The 17,139-nt window shown below is 35.8% G+C and overlaps 1 protein-coding gene across 1 annotated transcript; it reads left to right on the top strand.

The window, feature by feature from the left end:
- The first annotated feature begins 1,203 nt into the window (after positions 1-1,203).
- lemd3 (LEM domain containing 3) lies at positions 1,204-14,989 on the top strand. Its single transcript, XM_073838046.1, has 13 exons — positions 1,204-2,824; positions 8,132-8,172; positions 8,279-8,348; positions 8,441-8,517; positions 8,665-8,744; positions 9,735-9,880; positions 9,970-10,071; positions 10,159-10,261; positions 10,354-10,532; positions 11,474-11,555; positions 11,686-11,791; positions 13,323-13,401; positions 13,487-14,989. The coding sequence occupies exons 1-13, from the start codon at positions 1,522-1,524 to the stop codon at positions 13,648-13,650; spliced, it is 2,532 nt and encodes an 843-aa protein (XP_073694147.1). The 5' UTR covers positions 1,204-1,521; the 3' UTR covers positions 13,651-14,989.
- Positions 14,990-17,139: the final 2,150 nt, after the last annotated feature.

Below are 17,139 nucleotides of genomic sequence, written 5' to 3'. Positions count from 1 at the left end.
TCTTCATTTGTATTTTTATATACACTACCAGTCAAAAGTTTTTGAACAGAATGATTTTCTTTTAAGAAGTCTCTTCTGCTCACCAAGCTTGCATTTATTGGATTCAAAATACAGCAAAAGCAGTAATACTATGAAATATTTTTACTATTTAAAATATCTGCTTTCTATTTGAATATATTTTAAAATGCAATTTATTCCTGTGATCAAAGCTAAATTTTATTGCATCATTACTCCAGTCTTCAGTGTCATCCTTCAGAAACCATTCTAATATCCTGATTGATTTAAATTGGGATGCTTTAAATTGATAAAACGTGATGAGAAAGATTTCTATTTATTAAAGCAGCCTGAAAAAAATCTACTCAACATAATAATAATGGCAAATGTTTTTTGAGCAGAAAATCTGAATGTTAGAATGATTTCTGAAGGATCATGTGACTGGAGAAATGATGCAAAAAAAATCAGCTTTGAAATCACAGGAATAAATTACATTTTAAAATATATTCAAATAGAAAGAAGTTATTTTAAATAGTAAAAATATAATACACATGAAGATGTTGAGAGAAGAATCCATTGAAACTATGCTTAAACTAAGAGAAGCTTTTTAATATAAATATACAATTGTACTGTTTTTACTGTACTTTGGATCAAATAAATGCAGGCTTCGTGAGCAGAAGAGACTTCTTCTGAAAAAAAGATTAAAAAGTCTTTTGACTGGTGTATATTACACTATTCAGATTTTAAAATCATATGAACTTACATTTATTAACTACAATAATTAACCAGGTCATTATAATTTCTAAAACTACTAAGAAAACCTTGACTGACTTGATTTTCTTTATTGTTAATCAATTTGTTTTCTGATTTTTATTTACATTTTGGTTTCAATCATTCAAAACAACAACAACAACAACAACAACAATAATAATGTTTGTTAATTTTTTTTAATAAATAATACAATTATTTATTGTTATATTAAAATAACTATTAAATAAATTCATTAAATAAATGAATAAATTAATAATAATAATAATAATAATTATAATAATAATAATAATAATAATAATAATAATAATTATTATTATTATTATTATTATTATCATTATTATTAATATTATTATTAAACTCACGTTGCTATATGTAACATCGATACAAAATGTTTTTACCCCAGAACAATTTCTGAAATAAGATTATTCAGGCGTCTTATATAATTATGTAAATGTGTTTTTAGAAACACAAACTTTATGGTCCTACTGTGTGAAATGTGGCAGTCCATAAAAATGAGACGTTACAAAATATATATATATTTTTTAATAATTCTATACTTTATTTTTTCTTCTTGTGTACTCCTTCTGACCAGTTTTCCGCCTTTTGTCACGATTTTCATTCATAATGATGTATAATGTTGTTCATTTAATAATTAAAAGAAAGTTTCCCATTTCTTCCCTTTCAAGTTGGCCGTCTGTCCGCTTACTTGTACGTCACTTCCGCCGTGTCTAGCTGTGTGCGTTTTTTCGTGCAAAGATGGCGTCTGCACAGTTAACGGATGAGGAGCTTGTGACTGAATTAAAACGGCTCGGCTTCACCCCGGGCCCGGTGACGGAGAGCACGCGGCCCGTGTACTTGAAGAAGCTGAAAAAGCTGCGGGAGGAGCAGCCACAGCCGCGGGGCTCCCGGAGCGGAAAGGGACGCAGCAGCAGCGGGAGTATCAACAGCAACGGCAGCAGCGGCGCTAGTAACAGCAACGACGCGGCGCGAGCTCCGGGATTCAGCGCCAGGCCACCGGGCAGTGACGTCACGCGTCTGAGCGCCAGCCGGAGCGAAAAGCGCAGAGCCGGAAAGTTCGTGCTGGGCTTCAGCTCGGACGAGTCGGACGCGGAGGTGCCGCAGAAGAAAGGAGGCCCGAATCACGGCGGCAGTAGGAGAGACCGAGGATCCGCGCAGCAGACACCCACCATCAGGCCTGCGGGAACACCCGCCACCGCCGCCGCCTCCCTCGGATTATCCGTGGACAGGAAAAGCATTTCTGGATCTCCGTGGTGGACAGACCGAGGTAAATTCAACGATTTGAACGAAACGGAAAGAGACAGTCGGGCTTTGAACGGGAATAAGGCGTTTTATGAGTCGAACAGTAGTAAGTTAGCCAGGGATTACTCTGATTCAGACGAGGAGGAGGAAGAGGAGGGTGAACGAGAACGTCCCCGCGAACGCCGTCTGACTTTCAGACACAGTCCATCCGCCTCCTCTTCCCCGTACCGGAGCGTCTGGAGCTCGGAGAAGACGGCGCTCGGCGCGCATGATACTCCCGATTACAGTCTAGATATGGTCGGCGAACGGAGGGACGATGATGACAAGGAACAGAGGGAGTTTAGCGGAAGCTACGTGAGCCGCAGCTACCCGAAACTCAACACAATTGACGGGCATGACAACCGCAGCAGCAGCATCCCGTCCGGTTCTTTCAGCAAGAACCACCTCGACAACGGAGACGGCGAATCCCCCTCCTGCAGCAGCAGTAGTCGGTTCAGTATCGGGCTCAGACCGCGCTTTCCCTCCTACACAGCGACCTACCGAGCGAACCACTCGAACCACACCGGTTCCAACCACTCCTACAGCCATGCCTCAGCCCTCAAGCCCAAGCAGCACACCACGGTCCCCGAGGACGAGCTCCTGCAGCAGTTTAAACGGGAGGAGGTGTCCTCCACCGGCGGCTTCAGCGCTCACTACCTGTCCATGTTCCTCCTGACAGCCGCCTGCCTGTTCTTCGTCCTGCTGGGCCTCATGTACCTGCGGATGAGGGGCTCCAGCACCTCCGAGGGGGATGCAGTCAGTAAGTATAAAGTGCTGAAGGTGGCATGTGTCTCATAACCTAGTCATCTGTATACCTAAGCAACATTTTAGGAAGTGTTGTTTTATTATTATGTGCAGTCAAACCGAAAATTAATCAAACACCAGATATAATTTTTGATATTTGTTTTGTTAGTGGGTGCAGGATACTGTAGTTAATTTATGTAAGTGAGGATACCCAAAAATTCTTCATACAGTGGGTTAACAGTAAAACTGATGAAAATTTAGGACCAAAAATTATTCAGACACTTTGACCTCACCATGTTTTTTCTTTAATTGCTAATGCAAATTTTTTTCACCACAGACTGAACGAAATGAAGCATTGCTTGGTAATTGGTCGTCAAAAGTATTGATAAATTTGTAAATATTGTCATACAGTTGTCTGAATATTTGGTTGGTTGTAATCTATTAAATACCTTTCTATCAAAGTTAAAGACATTATTAAGATGAATTTGTTCTGACACAGTTTAACTCTTGAGTTCATATTTTATTACCATTTTCTAAACTACAGCGAATAAACTGTGATAATGTGAGATGTTGAAGCTGTCTGAATAAATTTGTTTGACTATATGTAATAGTATTAAATGTTAATAAGTAAAATATTTATATAGTATGATATTTACCTGGTAACCTGTCCCATATATTTCAAAAAGCCTTGGTGCTCTATCCAAAAACAAATTACCTTGCTAAATGATGGTCTTCGATGCTACCAAATGAATATCACATAAATACCACAGCAAATTAATGCGTTACTTGCACCAAAAAGAAAATACCACGGTGCTACTGTGGTACATGTGCAAAAACATAACATCACCATCATCCTTTGTCCAAAAACATGACTGTACCGTTGTGGTACAGTGATGTATCAGATTGTAATACTATGGTACTAATTGCTGATGTGCTGATATATAGTGATATTTACATTGTACCCCAGTCTCACAAACCATTGTAATGCCATAAAACGTTTACAAAAAGTGGCATTACCATGCTCTGTTATGTCCAATAGTGCATTAATACTGAGATTCTTTGATATATAGAATGATTTTCACATAAATACTATGGAAAATCAATGTAGTACTTCACCGCAGTTTCCATGGAACTTAAAAAACGTGAGTCTTTGCACAAAAGCATAGCAATACCATGGTACAATAAGTGTTTAGGACTATACTATCATCATTCTTTGAGATTGATGATGTTAAGTTCTATTTATATTATACTTGCACTGCAAAGAATACCATGGTACTACCTCTGTTTCATTAGATTGTTTGTAAACCGTGTTTTACTATCTGTTATTTATGGCAAATGTCAAATTAACAGGTATTGATGTACTAAGCAAAATCAAAAAAGTGCAAGTTTTATAAAATGACACAGTTAATGCTTTAGAAAGTTCCTTGAAAGTTTTTCTTATTGTTTATGCAACTCCATGAGCCAAACCTGACTAATTCACACAGCAGTTATCACCCCAGACTATTCGCACCTTCTTAGACAGGAAATGGACTATGCCGCTGGTGCTTTATGGGACAGAGAGAGGTATTTGAATTAGAAATATGTGTGCTTCATGCTGTGTCAAATGACTGTTCCAGCCCTGGAGGATTTCAGGTAGCTGATCGCACCTTTACCTTCAAAGTTGGAATGTTACAAGATGACCGACACAAACTTTTAGTCAAATTAATTTCCAACATCTTCATGCTCACCATATTTGTGACTAAGGAGGCTTATCTTTCAGTTTTTATAAGTTCTCTCTTCCATTTTCTTAGTGGAAGTAAGTTAGTGCAGAATTTTCTTGATAGATATGCAAAAATTGCATTTTTTGTACACTGAAACTAGTCTGCAACCCATGATGTACCTGATATGTGCTTGAGACTAGTAAAAAATATTGCTAAATGATTTATTAGTTAATTGAGAATTTAAATTCTTCTTTAAATATTTCAAAATTGTCTTGAATTTTATTTGATATTTGTTGTAATTGTTGTGCTTTTAAATAATTATTATATATGACTTGTAAATGGTTATAAATGACTTAAGTTGATGGAAATTCACTCTTGAAAAGTGTGGGAACTCTCTGAGTGTCTCTTATTTGATAATAATCATGGCTAGTCTGGTAGTCCCCACGTTTTGACATGTTGACATCATTTATGTTCATAATGTGATAGCCGCCATTAATCTTTTGATGCATTTTCCCAGATGAGAGAAAGTCTGTTCTTTCTTGGATGTGCATGCAATGCCACTCCGTTTAAATAGCTTGAGTATCATCAGAGTAAAGTGCTCTAGAGGCAGAGACGGCTCTTGAGAGGAAGCCGACTGATGAATTACTATGTATATTTGTGGCATGGCCGGTCTCTCAGGGAGGGAGCTTTGACTGGAGAGCGTGCTGCAGACATCTAGGTCACAGACAAGCTAAAGCGGCCTAATTGTCTGTCTCTCAGGGGACTCTGGGAGCTTGCGGCCAGCTAGAGTGACTGACTTCTCTCTGGCCGGCTAAATGCCTGATTCTCACTTTGAGTGTTATATATGCAGTATGTGTATACGTGCTGTAAAAACTAATAGTACTACTACAGTTTCTACAGGGTGCAATACTTTTGCAGTATGAGGTAGTCTGTATGCATGAAGTATGCCCAAACATTCAATACTATATCCCACAAAGCAATGCACTTAACTTGATCTTCTAGTTTGACAGCTTTAAGCCATTCATAACTTTCTGACTCATTTGATCAGGCTGCCAAAAAATGCCAAATATTCACATATATTGGCAACTGCCAACAAGGTCATGTGGTAAAAATGTAGCGTAGTACTGTTTGAAATGTTTATCATGTAGTATGCAATTTTTTTAATAGAATGCAAGTACCCAGTTCCAAACATAGCCAAAGTTTAAAGTATGATGTGTCTAAAATTTTAGTTGTTTTAGGAACCTGTCAGAGAAACAAGTGCTGCCACTTTAATTTGTGTGCACTGTGTGTTATGAAGAACATAGTTATGATAATATCCTATATTGTGTTGTTAATTCTGCAATTATAGAGCTCACAATTGGCAACTTTTAAAACCGGTTTATGGAGTTTCCTCTACTGAAATTTGTCACGCTGTATATATCTTTCTCACAGTTTTGCTTTCAATTCTGTCGGAAATTAAATATGGCACCACCCTAACTAAGGTCTGTAGACCATTTGAGGCCATGTATTTTAGTGGTGTTACCACAGTTAAAGAGGTTTAAGCAGGGTTCGTACAAGGTACTTGAAGTACTTAAATTTGACTTTGAAATTTAAGGCCTGGAAAACCCTCGAAAATGGCAATATTCCTGAAGAGGGAGTTGAAAAGTGAAAAGACAATGTATCTATGAAATAAGTGTTAAATTTGTTTCAGGTAATGTCAGAAACAGTTGAGCTATGCAAGTAGTAATGCTGACAGTGTCATGTAAACATGCCTGAAAATGCAAAAAAGGAAGGGGAACGGACAAACCGAATCAAATTAGTGAGTCATTTACACTGGAGCCAGTCCGATTGATGTACTAGTGACTTTGAATATTCACTTCAAATGATTAACTAGCAAAAACCAGATCAAAGTAAAAGCCATTAATTTTTGAATTTCGACATTGCTTATGTGATTCACAATATGATCTAAATCAAATTCAGATCAGGACTTCAGAGTGTGCATCGTGAATCATTTGATTCAGATAAGGACTTCCATGCAGGTTCACAAATTGTTTCAAATCAGGATTTCGGAGCGATCTTTTTTTTTTCTTAAGTAATGTATAAAACAAATCATTATTGCAGTACAGTTATAAAAACAACAAAAAAGGAAAGTATACACAAATACAAATCCCTCAAGAAAATTAACAGTGGTTTTATTATAGTAAAAGTGTACTTTGTAATACTTTAGAAGTAATACTTCTCATGTGCTTTTTTTTTTTTTTAGGATTTATTAGGATTTTTTTTTATCTATTTCTCTTTTATTTAAAATAGAAGACATTGTTTGATAAGTGAGATCTCTAATTGAGGTACTTGAAAATCAAAAAGTAGTAATGGAAAAGTCCTTGAAAGTCCTGAAATTTAATTTTACAGTATCTGTACGAACCCTGTTTAAGCCACTCACATCTATAGCTCAACCACAGAACCAGAAAAATGGGTTCTCATCACCTGAAATCTAGGCCAAACTTATTGACTCTGATAATTCAGTTAAAGCGATTCACTAGCAAAAACCAGATCAAAGTAAAAGCCATTCATTTTTGAATTTCGACATCGCTTGTAATGATTTTGTAAAAGCACGTAGTGATGGGTGAAACTGAGCTTTTTGAATCTCTAAATCAGTTAAACCATTGCGTCACAAAATGATTCACTGTTTCGAAGCACTCCATTCAGATCGTGTATTGCGAAAAATGTTATTTAGATTTAAACTTTGTGTATCGTGAATCATTTTATTTTAATCGGAATGGGTTTGTAAATCATTTAGCGAATTGAATGATTCAAATTAAATGATTTCCCTTTGGTGCAGGTTCAAGAATCGTTTGTTTGAGATTAGGATTTCAAAGTAATTTTTTTCTTAAACAGTATAAAACATCGAATCATTAATGCAGCACAGTTATGAAAACAAAAACAAGTATACACAAATACAAATACAAAGTGGTTTTATTATAGTAAAAGTGTATTGCACTTTTTTTATTAATATATTTTTATCTATTTCTCTTTTTTTAGATTTTAAAATTAAAGACATTGTTTGATAAGTGAGATCTCTGGCGAAGTCCTTGATAATCAAAAAAGTAATGCTTGAAAAGTCCTTGAAAGTCCTTCAGTTTCATTTTACAGTATTTGTACGAACCTTGTATAAGCCACTCACATCTATGGCTCAACCACAGAAGCAGAAAAATGAGATCTCATCACCTGAATTCTGTGTCAAACTTGGTTTTGAAATTTAAAAGCTGTTGTTTTCCCAGAGTATATGGCTTCCTCTTAGAGGTTGATGTATTAAATGGCTTGCAACATCAGACGGCTCACATCTGATAAGCCAGACGAATGCAGTCTATGATTGAGACATGCAGGGCACGCTGTGCTAAATCTGGGCCCGGGCCAGAGTGAGGACAGAAACACAATGTTCAGACAATGACTCGAGTGTGAGTTGACGAGAGGCTCTCGCTCGTAGTCACACCCTCAAGTGTGAGACGATGAGCAGCCCACCTCCACGGTCACTCCCTCGGCATGATTGGGAAACCTTGTCCAGTCATAACATTACAGTATCATCTAGTGTGTGAGTGAGTAATGCTGGTTGTCAACAAACTTTTCTTTCCTTTTTTCTTTTTCAGTCATGCAACACCCTTTCGGACCAGAGTTTGATAAGGAGTTTGTAAGTGTCTGCTCACCTGTGTCCTATATTTCAACAGAATTCTTTGTTTCTGGTTGTACTTTCATTAAACATGCACTCACTATATTTTCTTCCATTGATTAAACAGGGGGTCAAAGACCGAGAGCTCATTCTTAACCTGCTCTTTTCTCTACATGAGCATCTGGCCAATGTTGCAGGTGAGCATACGGTTACAACGTAAATATATTTATATATGCTTTGCTTTTAATATATGTAGCATTAAAAGTTCTACCTTTTGATTGCCTTTTAGGAGATCATGATTGTAGAGACCTTAAAAATCCTTTAAACAGAAGTGTCTCTTTTAGTGATGCCTCTACGTACCTCAAGGTTTGTTTAATTTATTCATATCTCCCTTTTCAGTTTGAGCCGAGTTGCATTGTTACCTTTTGTAATAGTTTATTTTGTAATTTTGGGAAATAGTGGTTCTAACAATATGAAAATGCACAGTATAATAAAGCCTCTTTCTCTTTCAAGCTCCAAAATGAAGCCTATGAAAACTTGATCGAAACGTCTTTAGAGTGGGTCATGAAAACCAAAGATGTTGTCGGTATAAGGTTGGTATCTGTCATCTTGTCTGTCTATTAATCTAATCTTTCTATTTATACATCTACATTACCTGTCAAAAGTTTTTAACATTAAGACTTTAAAGAAGTGTCTTCTGCTCACTAAGCCTTTATTTATTTGATCCAAAGTACAGCAAAAACAGTACAATTTTGAAATAATTTTATTATTTAGACCAGCTGTTTTCTATTTGAATATTTTTAAAATGTAATTTATTCCTGTGATTTCAAAGCTGAATTTTTAGCATCATTACTCCAGTCTTCAGTGTCACATGATCCTTCAGAACCCATTCTAATATTCTGATTTGCTCCTTAAAAAACATTTATTATATTGAAAACAGCTGAGTAGAAATGTTTTGGGTCTCTTTGATAAATAGAAAGCTCAGAAGAACAGCATTTATCTGAATATTTTGTAACATTATAAATGTCTTTATCATCACTTTTAAAGCATCCTTGCTAAATGAAAAATATTAATTTCTGTAATAAGTTTTGAATGGTATAGTGTATAATGTTACAAAAGCTTATTTCAGATAAATGCTGATCTTTCTGTTAATCAAAGAGTCCTGAAAAAAATGTACTGTTTTAAATACTGATAATAATAATAAATGTTGAACAGCAAATCAGCATATTAGAATGATTTCTGAAGGATCGTGTGACACAAAGACTGGAGTAATGATGCTAAAAAATCAGCTTTAAAATCACAGGAATAAATTACATTTTAAAATGTATTCAAATAGAAAACAGTTATTTTAAATGGTAAAATTATTTCAAAATTGTACTGTTTTTGCAGTACTTGGGATCAAATAAATGCAGGCTTGATGAGCAGAAGTGACTTCTTTAAAAAACATTAAACATCTTACTGTTCAAAAACTTTTGACTGGTAGTGTATTTAGATAAATCAAGGTGTAACATTCATGCCTTTTAGTATCACTCTGTGTGTGTCATTTTCCTGTGTTCATTGGGTTTGTGTTGTTTTCTTGGCAGGTTGATTGGTGCCAACCCTGATCAACCCATTGAGGACATATCAGAAATCTCACGCCTGGAGTCCATCCACCCCCGCATGTCCTTCTTCTGCCGCCTCAGACGCGCCTTCTTCACTGTGATCCACAGAGTTCTCTTCATCCTCGCAGGTTGGCTTCTACTTTCTGTACAAGCTGGTTCTTTCATCATGGAGAATGATCCAAGTCTTTTCACTAACCTTTCCTGTGTTTTCCTGTAGGCATCGGTGTAGTTTTGGGTTTGGTCTATTACATGAAATACAGGTGGCGCAAAGAAGAGGAGGAAACTAGACAGATGTATGACATGGTGGAGAGAATCATAGGTAAGGCGTCTCATCATTCGGCTGTATTTTAAGCTCAGAATTTACACAAGTGTGTGTGAAGCGTCTAAAATACCTGTGCCTTTACAGATGTAATGAGGAGCCACAATGAAGCCTCTCAGGAGAATAAGGATTTGCAACAGTACCTGCCCATCCCTCATGTCCGTGACTCTCTTGTCCAGCCTCAAGACAGGTATTGTGTCAAATTTGCTTTTAATACAGGTTTAATTCACTCTTTTCCTGGTCCAGTGTATTCTGAAGAGCATGTTTGTGTCGTTCTCTCAGAAAGAAAATGAAGAAGGTGTGGGACAGAGCCGTCGCATTCCTCTCAGCTAACGAGTCCCGCATCCGGACAGAAACGCAGAGGATTGGAGGGGCGGACTTCATGGTGTGGAGGTGGCTTCAGCCCTCAATGTCACCTGATAAGATGTCTAGCATGCCCTCCAAAGTGTGGCAAGGCCAAGGTAACACTTACTCCGAGTGGAGTCAGGCATCTGCATTTTAAAGAGAACCCAGGGTATTAAGACATATAGAGCTTTCAGGTGGCGATGGATATAAGCATAGCCTTAAACCAAATGCCGTACCATTGATTTTTCCCCACACGGAGTCTAAACGCCTCTGAATTTCGAATATCGAAACTCCTTTAGTGGCCACGGTGTCTTAACAAGTGTCAGCATGTTTACATCCTCCCAGAATGGCATCTAGCGTTTCTTGTCTCTGCCGTTTGTAAGCTCTTTCAGTAGCTGTGGTCGACTAAAAGCCTCAAAGGCATCAGGACTAAAGTGGAGAGAACAAAGACGTGCATCTTTAGGAAGTCTTTAGAAAGTCCACAGGCATCTTCCCATTCTTCTCTTCTTTTCGCTAGGAAAGCAGTGAAGACTTGCATCGCTTCTCTTGTTGCCCTTTGGCTGAAAATTACAACAAAAGCCGCACAATGTGGCATCATATCAGTATTTTATTTTCTGAGTTGTGTTGTGATAAAAAAAGCTACAGGTAGCACTAGTAGCTCACTGAGTGCAACCATTTCATGACATTGAAATAATGGCGCCACCCATAGTCCAAAATGTGTATAAAACAATGTGGATTTTTTTAAACAAGTCTTTCATGGGTTTCCTACAACAAAGTTTAGTAAGAGACATCATTTACTTTATATTAAGCTATAGAAGTCTTAATAACTGGGCTTTCCTTTTAAACCAAACTTTTGCGTTTTTACTTTTTTAGATTCATCCATGGTCATAAGCATGTTGACACCACCTTCTAAATGACTTGTTTGGAGAACAAACTTCCTGTTAATGCACATGTTATTGATAATAAACATTCAACACACATTTATGCATAATGTTCATGTTCTTTTGGACACACCGAGTATGTTCACGCACCTAAAGTGGCTTGTTTTGTTCTTCAGCATTTCCGTTGGACCGAAGAAATTCGCCACCAAACAGCTTAACGCCATGCTTGAAGATTCGCAACATGTTTGATCCTGTCATGTAAGTTTCTCAAAGACTTTCGCATGTGACCTCACAATGAATTGGTGGTTTACTCGCATAATATGATGTATTTTGCCTGATATTCATGTTTTAAAGTATTCTCACCACTCAATATTTCCCTCTTGAACAGGGAAGTGGGGGAAAACTGGCACCTCGCCATTCAAGAAGCCATTTTGGAGAAGTGCAGCGATAACGATGGAATCGTTCACATAGCTGTTGACAAAAACTCAAGAGAGGTGAGGATCTAGTGTGAAACATTACAAAATATCCAGTTTGGGTTTATAAGCTCTTGTCCGAAAGCTAATGAGTTGCCTGCTGCCTTCAACTTGGTATACGCTAGAAGTTTGATGTTATAGTATTGCTAAGCTAACAGTGTGATAAGAAGCATAAAATGCACAGAGCAGTCAAGTTTTAATCAGGGTTGTTATTAGCTAAAACTGTTAATAATAATAATAATTAAAAAAAAATTGTAGTGCTGGGCAATGAGTAATCGTGATTAATCGCATCCAAAATGAAAGTTTTTGTGGACATAATACAGGTATGTGTGTATGTGTGTGTGTGTGTACTGTGTATATTTATTATGTGTATATATAACTATAGACACATTCATGTGTGTATATATATTTAAAAAATGTTTATATATTAAATATATTTATATATAATATAAATTATATGATTAAATGTATACATGTAAATATTTTCTAAGTATATACTGTATATGTGTGTCTTTATATATACATAATAAATATACACAATACACACTTATATATTGTATAAACAAAAACTTATTTTGGATGCAATTAATTGTTGCCCATATGAAATTATCTAAATCCAGTAGTTTCATGTTAGTATGTTGTTAAGCTAACAGATGCTATGGATTGTAATAGGCCATTAATGAATAGAACACACAAGTATTGGGTAAAATAATCTGGTTTTAAGTACATTATTTTTCACCTCCTTCACCATATTGGATTGTTTCCCACCATTTCGACTGTTTCGCGCAAATTGACTTTACTTACATTTGATTCCAATGGATTTTGATGTTAGCATGTTGCTAAGGTAAAAGGTACTTGATATTGAAATGAGCAAAATTAATAGGATAAACAAATATTGGGTATTTTTTTTTCCACCTCATCTTAAATTTCATTACATTTTTAGCAGTGCATTCTGGGCAGGGGTGTTAAATGTTTAATCACGATTAATTGCAATTAATCATGATTAATCACAATTATATATGAATATAAATATATACCAGAATCAGAAAGAGCTTTACATAAAAATGTAACTATTTTCAAAATATATACTTTGTGACTATATATACATAAATATACACAGTATACACACACATATATAAACTTTTATTTTGGTTGCGATTAATCATGATTAATCGTTTGAACACTACATATATATAAATATTTTACTATATAAAAACAATTTTTCTTAAATATATACATGCATGTGTTTGTATTTTTATATATATATATATATATATATATATATATATATATATATATATATATATATATATATATATATATGTGTGTGTGTGTATATATGTGATAAATATACAAACACACATGTATTATATAAACACATACTTTTTATTTTGGATGCGATTAATCACGATGAATCGTTGAACAGCCCTAATTTTGGAGTTGTCTTGTTCACAAACTATATGATTCTGCTTAAGGATGTCATTTTGCTTTGGAACAGAGTAATATTCATAGAAGTGTTACCTAATACCCGTATAATCTTGTTTTTGTCTAGGGCTGCGTTTATGTAAAGTGCCTTTCAGCAGAGCATTCTGGGAAAGCCTTCAAAGCGCTTCATGGCTCCTGGTTTGATGGTAAACGAATGTTTCATTTATTCTCAACTAATCAGAATTAATCAGGCATTCTTCAGTGTTTTAACTCATCCTGCCCTATCTACAGGTAAGCTGGTGACGGTCAAGTACCTACGCCTGGATCGCTACCACCAGCGTTTCCCACAAGCCCTGGGCTGCAACACGCCCCTCAAGCCTTCCAGCTCCAGCATGAACAGCATGTCTCGCCTGAACCAGCGATCCAGCACGTCCAGCTCACTGGGGTTCTCTTGAGGGACACGCTAACAGCCACCACCATCCTCTCCGCTCTCTCTTTCGCTATATACGAGGCTCCTTTCTCCTGCGTCCTCTTTACCAGAGAGAACTGCGTTTGGGAGCTTTTTACAATTGGGCGACCTGGGACGCCCAATTAGTTTTGTCAGCCATATGCAAGCAATGGTGTTTTAAACCTGTGAGCTGCTGTGTTTTTTTTTTTCTTTCTTTTTTCCTGTCCTTCGGTATCAAGGAAAGCAAAGGAGATGCACACACTGGCGTGAAAACCGGTGGAGAGAGAGTTGCTCGGTCCGGTGAGAACTTTTAGGAAAGGTGGACAATGCAATCCTCTGTCCTCATATCTGGTGCAAGTGGACACAAAATTCTGTTTCTTATTTTCTTTGTTTTTTTGATAAACCATCTTGAAAAAATGGCTTCCAACTTTACACAACACGAACGAGAGTTTTCCGGCCCTTTTTTACGTAACTAACTCCCCTCCTTAATTCCAAGGAGCTCTGTTGGGCTATACATAGCTGCATGTGCTGGTTAAAGTATGCCTATATTTAAGCTTTGAATTGTATCATATATTGTGGATGTTTATTTCCCTGATGATGTTTTAGCTGATGTATTCCCTTTATTATTATTTTTTTGCCTTTTTTGTTTTGTTTAGTTTTTTTGTTGTAGTTTTTAGTCCAGAAACAGCATGCACACACTCAGAAAGGGGTGCTGTAAATATCTCATTGAATGGTGGTGGTTGAAATCATCTGTATGAAATTGAAATCGTCATAAGCTCTTGTTTGTTTCTTGCCAACAGAATAACTACACTGCTGCATTCAGAGACGTGTCATGTGGAGGGTCTACATGGCTTTGTGAGAGAAATGAACAATTGCGTTCCCCTTCAATGCCATGTTTCTGAACACTAGTCTTAATTGTCACAGCCTGATTATATTCAAGTATATAATTATTTACTGTTGTTTTTGTTTATATTTTAAAAGTTATGCTTTTCCCATTATAATTGGTGCGGTTGGATGTTCTGTTTTTTCCCCCTCACGCATCACCCGGCAAATTTTAAATGCCACCCTCTTGCTGTTTTTAATCTGTCCCTGACCCTACTAAATTTCCAAAGGAGACGTATTTGATGCAAGTTGTTGTTTTTTTTTTGACTTTCTTGTACACACTTGTGCAACGGTCGCAGCCTGATATGGCAATCTAATTCTAATTTGTATCGGGACACATTGATAAACACAGCATGTCTGTCATGCTGCGGTCATGTCTATTTTGGATCACAGAAAGATTTATCAGCTTTTGTTTAGATGCAGTTCGGGTGGATATGAGGTAAATAAAATGTACTTGTTTATTACTCATGTTTATCTCCTTCCTTGTTGAGATACATTACATAACCCGCATGAGCACATTTGAGCTTGTGCTTCGCGAAAAAGACTGGCATCTACGTTTATATAAAGTCTCTTGAGATTGATCTTAATTTATACACTACCAGTCAAAAGTTTTTGAACAGTAAGAGTACAGCAAAATGGTGGAATTTGTGTTTTTAAAATAACTATTTTCTATTTGAATTTGTTTTAAAATGTTATTTACTTCTGTGATTTTAAACACTGAATTTTTAGCCTCATTACTCGCATGATCCTTCAGAAATCATTCTAATATTCTGATTTGCAGATCAAAAAACATTTGTTAAACAGCTGACTAGATTTTTTAAGGTTTCTTTGATGAATGGAAAGTTCAGAAAAACTGCATTTTTCTGAAATGGAAATCTTTTGTAACATTATGAATCTCTTTATGATCACTTTTGATCAATTTAAAGCATCCTTGTTAAATGAATGTATTAATTTCTATAATTTCCTCCCCCCAAAGTTATACTGACTCCAAGCATTTGAATGGTATAGTAATGTTACACTAAAAAAAAAAACAAAAAAAACCTTTCTATTTATTAAAGAATCAAAAAAGAATTAAAAAAATGCACTGAACTTTTAAATATTGATGATATAAAATGTTTCTTGAACAGCATATTAGAATGATTTCTGAAGGATCATGTGACACTGAAGACTGGGGTAATCATGCTGAAAATTTAGCTTTGATCAAAGGAATGAATTAGATTTTAAAATATATTCAAATATAAAGCAGTTATTTTAAATGGCACAAATATTTCACAATATTACTGCTTTTACTGTATTTTGGATCAAATAAATGCAGGCCTTTTCTTTAAAAAAACATTAAAAATCATACTGTTCAAAAACTTTTGACTGGTAGTATATCTTACTAAATGTAAGATTTAAACAATAAGTATCGCATTTTTCAAATGCAACTGGACATTTCAGTCCTATTTTGCAACAACAACAGTTATTTCTATTAAACTAATGTAGTAGTCAAAAATTCAAAGCTATTGAAAATACACCCATTTTCAACTTTATAATCACACTAAATAGTTATTAATAGTTAAGTCTATGCTTTATTCCCAGTTTCTAACCAGTCTAAAGGGATTCTTGGCCTGAAGAAGGTTTGTTCTTTTAAAGTAGATGTAATAATAAATAGCACCACTAAATATGTGACCCTGGACCACAAAACCAGTCTTAAGTAGCACGGTTGTGTTTGTAGCAATAGTTAAAAAATACATTGTATGGGTCAAAGTAATCGATTTTTCTTTTATGCCAAAAAAAGACCATAATTATATCAAAATGTAATTTTTGATTGGTAATATGCATTGCTAAGAACTTCATTAGGACAACTTTAAAGGCAATTTTCTCAGTATTTTGATTGTTTTGCACCTTCAGATTCCAGTTGTATCTCGGGCCAAATATTGCATTATCCTAACAAACCTACATCTATGGAAAGCTTATTTGTTCAGCTTTCAGCTGTATAAATCTCAATTTCAAAAATGGACCCTTCTGGTCGGTTTTGTGGTCCAGGGTCACATATCCTATAGCCTGCAAATGTAGACTTGAATATGTAATAAATTGCTTAACATTCAATGGTAAATTATAATATACATTTACTTTGAATCATTAACAGAAAGTATTTTAAATCTAGAATATGACTATGCTCAATTCATTAAAAATGAACATTAGGATGATTACACCACTTCCCATTCTATGATCAAATTGTTTTAATGTTTTAAATTCTTTAGTCGTACAATTTTAATAATATTATCTTATAATAAAACCACAACTTTTCGCATTCCACTAGTTGGCTGATCCCAGAACAGAAGCGCAGCTTTATTTTGGATGTGATGATAACACACAACCCAAAATCCACTAAGGGTTCTCCTCCTACTCGGTCTGTTTAGACCCGAAAACATTATCAACATTATGCTATTAATCAAATTAGCCATAATCTATATTTTGGCACAGTCTAATGACGTAATTAGCTTACCAAACCTCACAAACTGCTTCACGCTGAGCATCTATGCGCGCAAATTACGCATTGCTCATATTTGGAACTCTTCTGCTGCCCCGGCGGCGAGAGGAATTTCCCAGAATGCACTTGTCATTACCT

Source organism: Garra rufa, chromosome 4, assembly GCF_049309525.1.
Source record: "Garra rufa chromosome 4, GarRuf1.0, whole genome shotgun sequence".
NCBI classification, from domain to species: domain Eukaryota; kingdom Metazoa; phylum Chordata; class Actinopteri; order Cypriniformes; family Cyprinidae; genus Garra; species Garra rufa.
The sequence above is the reverse complement of the archived record's forward strand: the minus strand, read 5'-3'. Positions and strand labels throughout refer to the sequence as shown.

Bases quoted from the DNA above. Each gene is read 5' to 3' on its own strand.
- lemd3 (XM_073838046.1), top strand. From the start codon at position 1,522: ATGGCGTCTGCACAGTTAACGGATGAGGAGCTTGTGACTGAATTAAAA. The intron at 10,262-10,353 runs GTATTGTGTCAA...TCGTTCTCTCAG, and splicing joins CTTGTCCAGCCTCAAGACAG to AAAGAAAATGAAGAAGGTGT. The intron at 13,402-13,486 runs GTAAACGAATGT...CCCTATCTACAG, and splicing joins TCATGGCTCCTGGTTTGATG to GTAAGCTGGTGACGGTCAAG.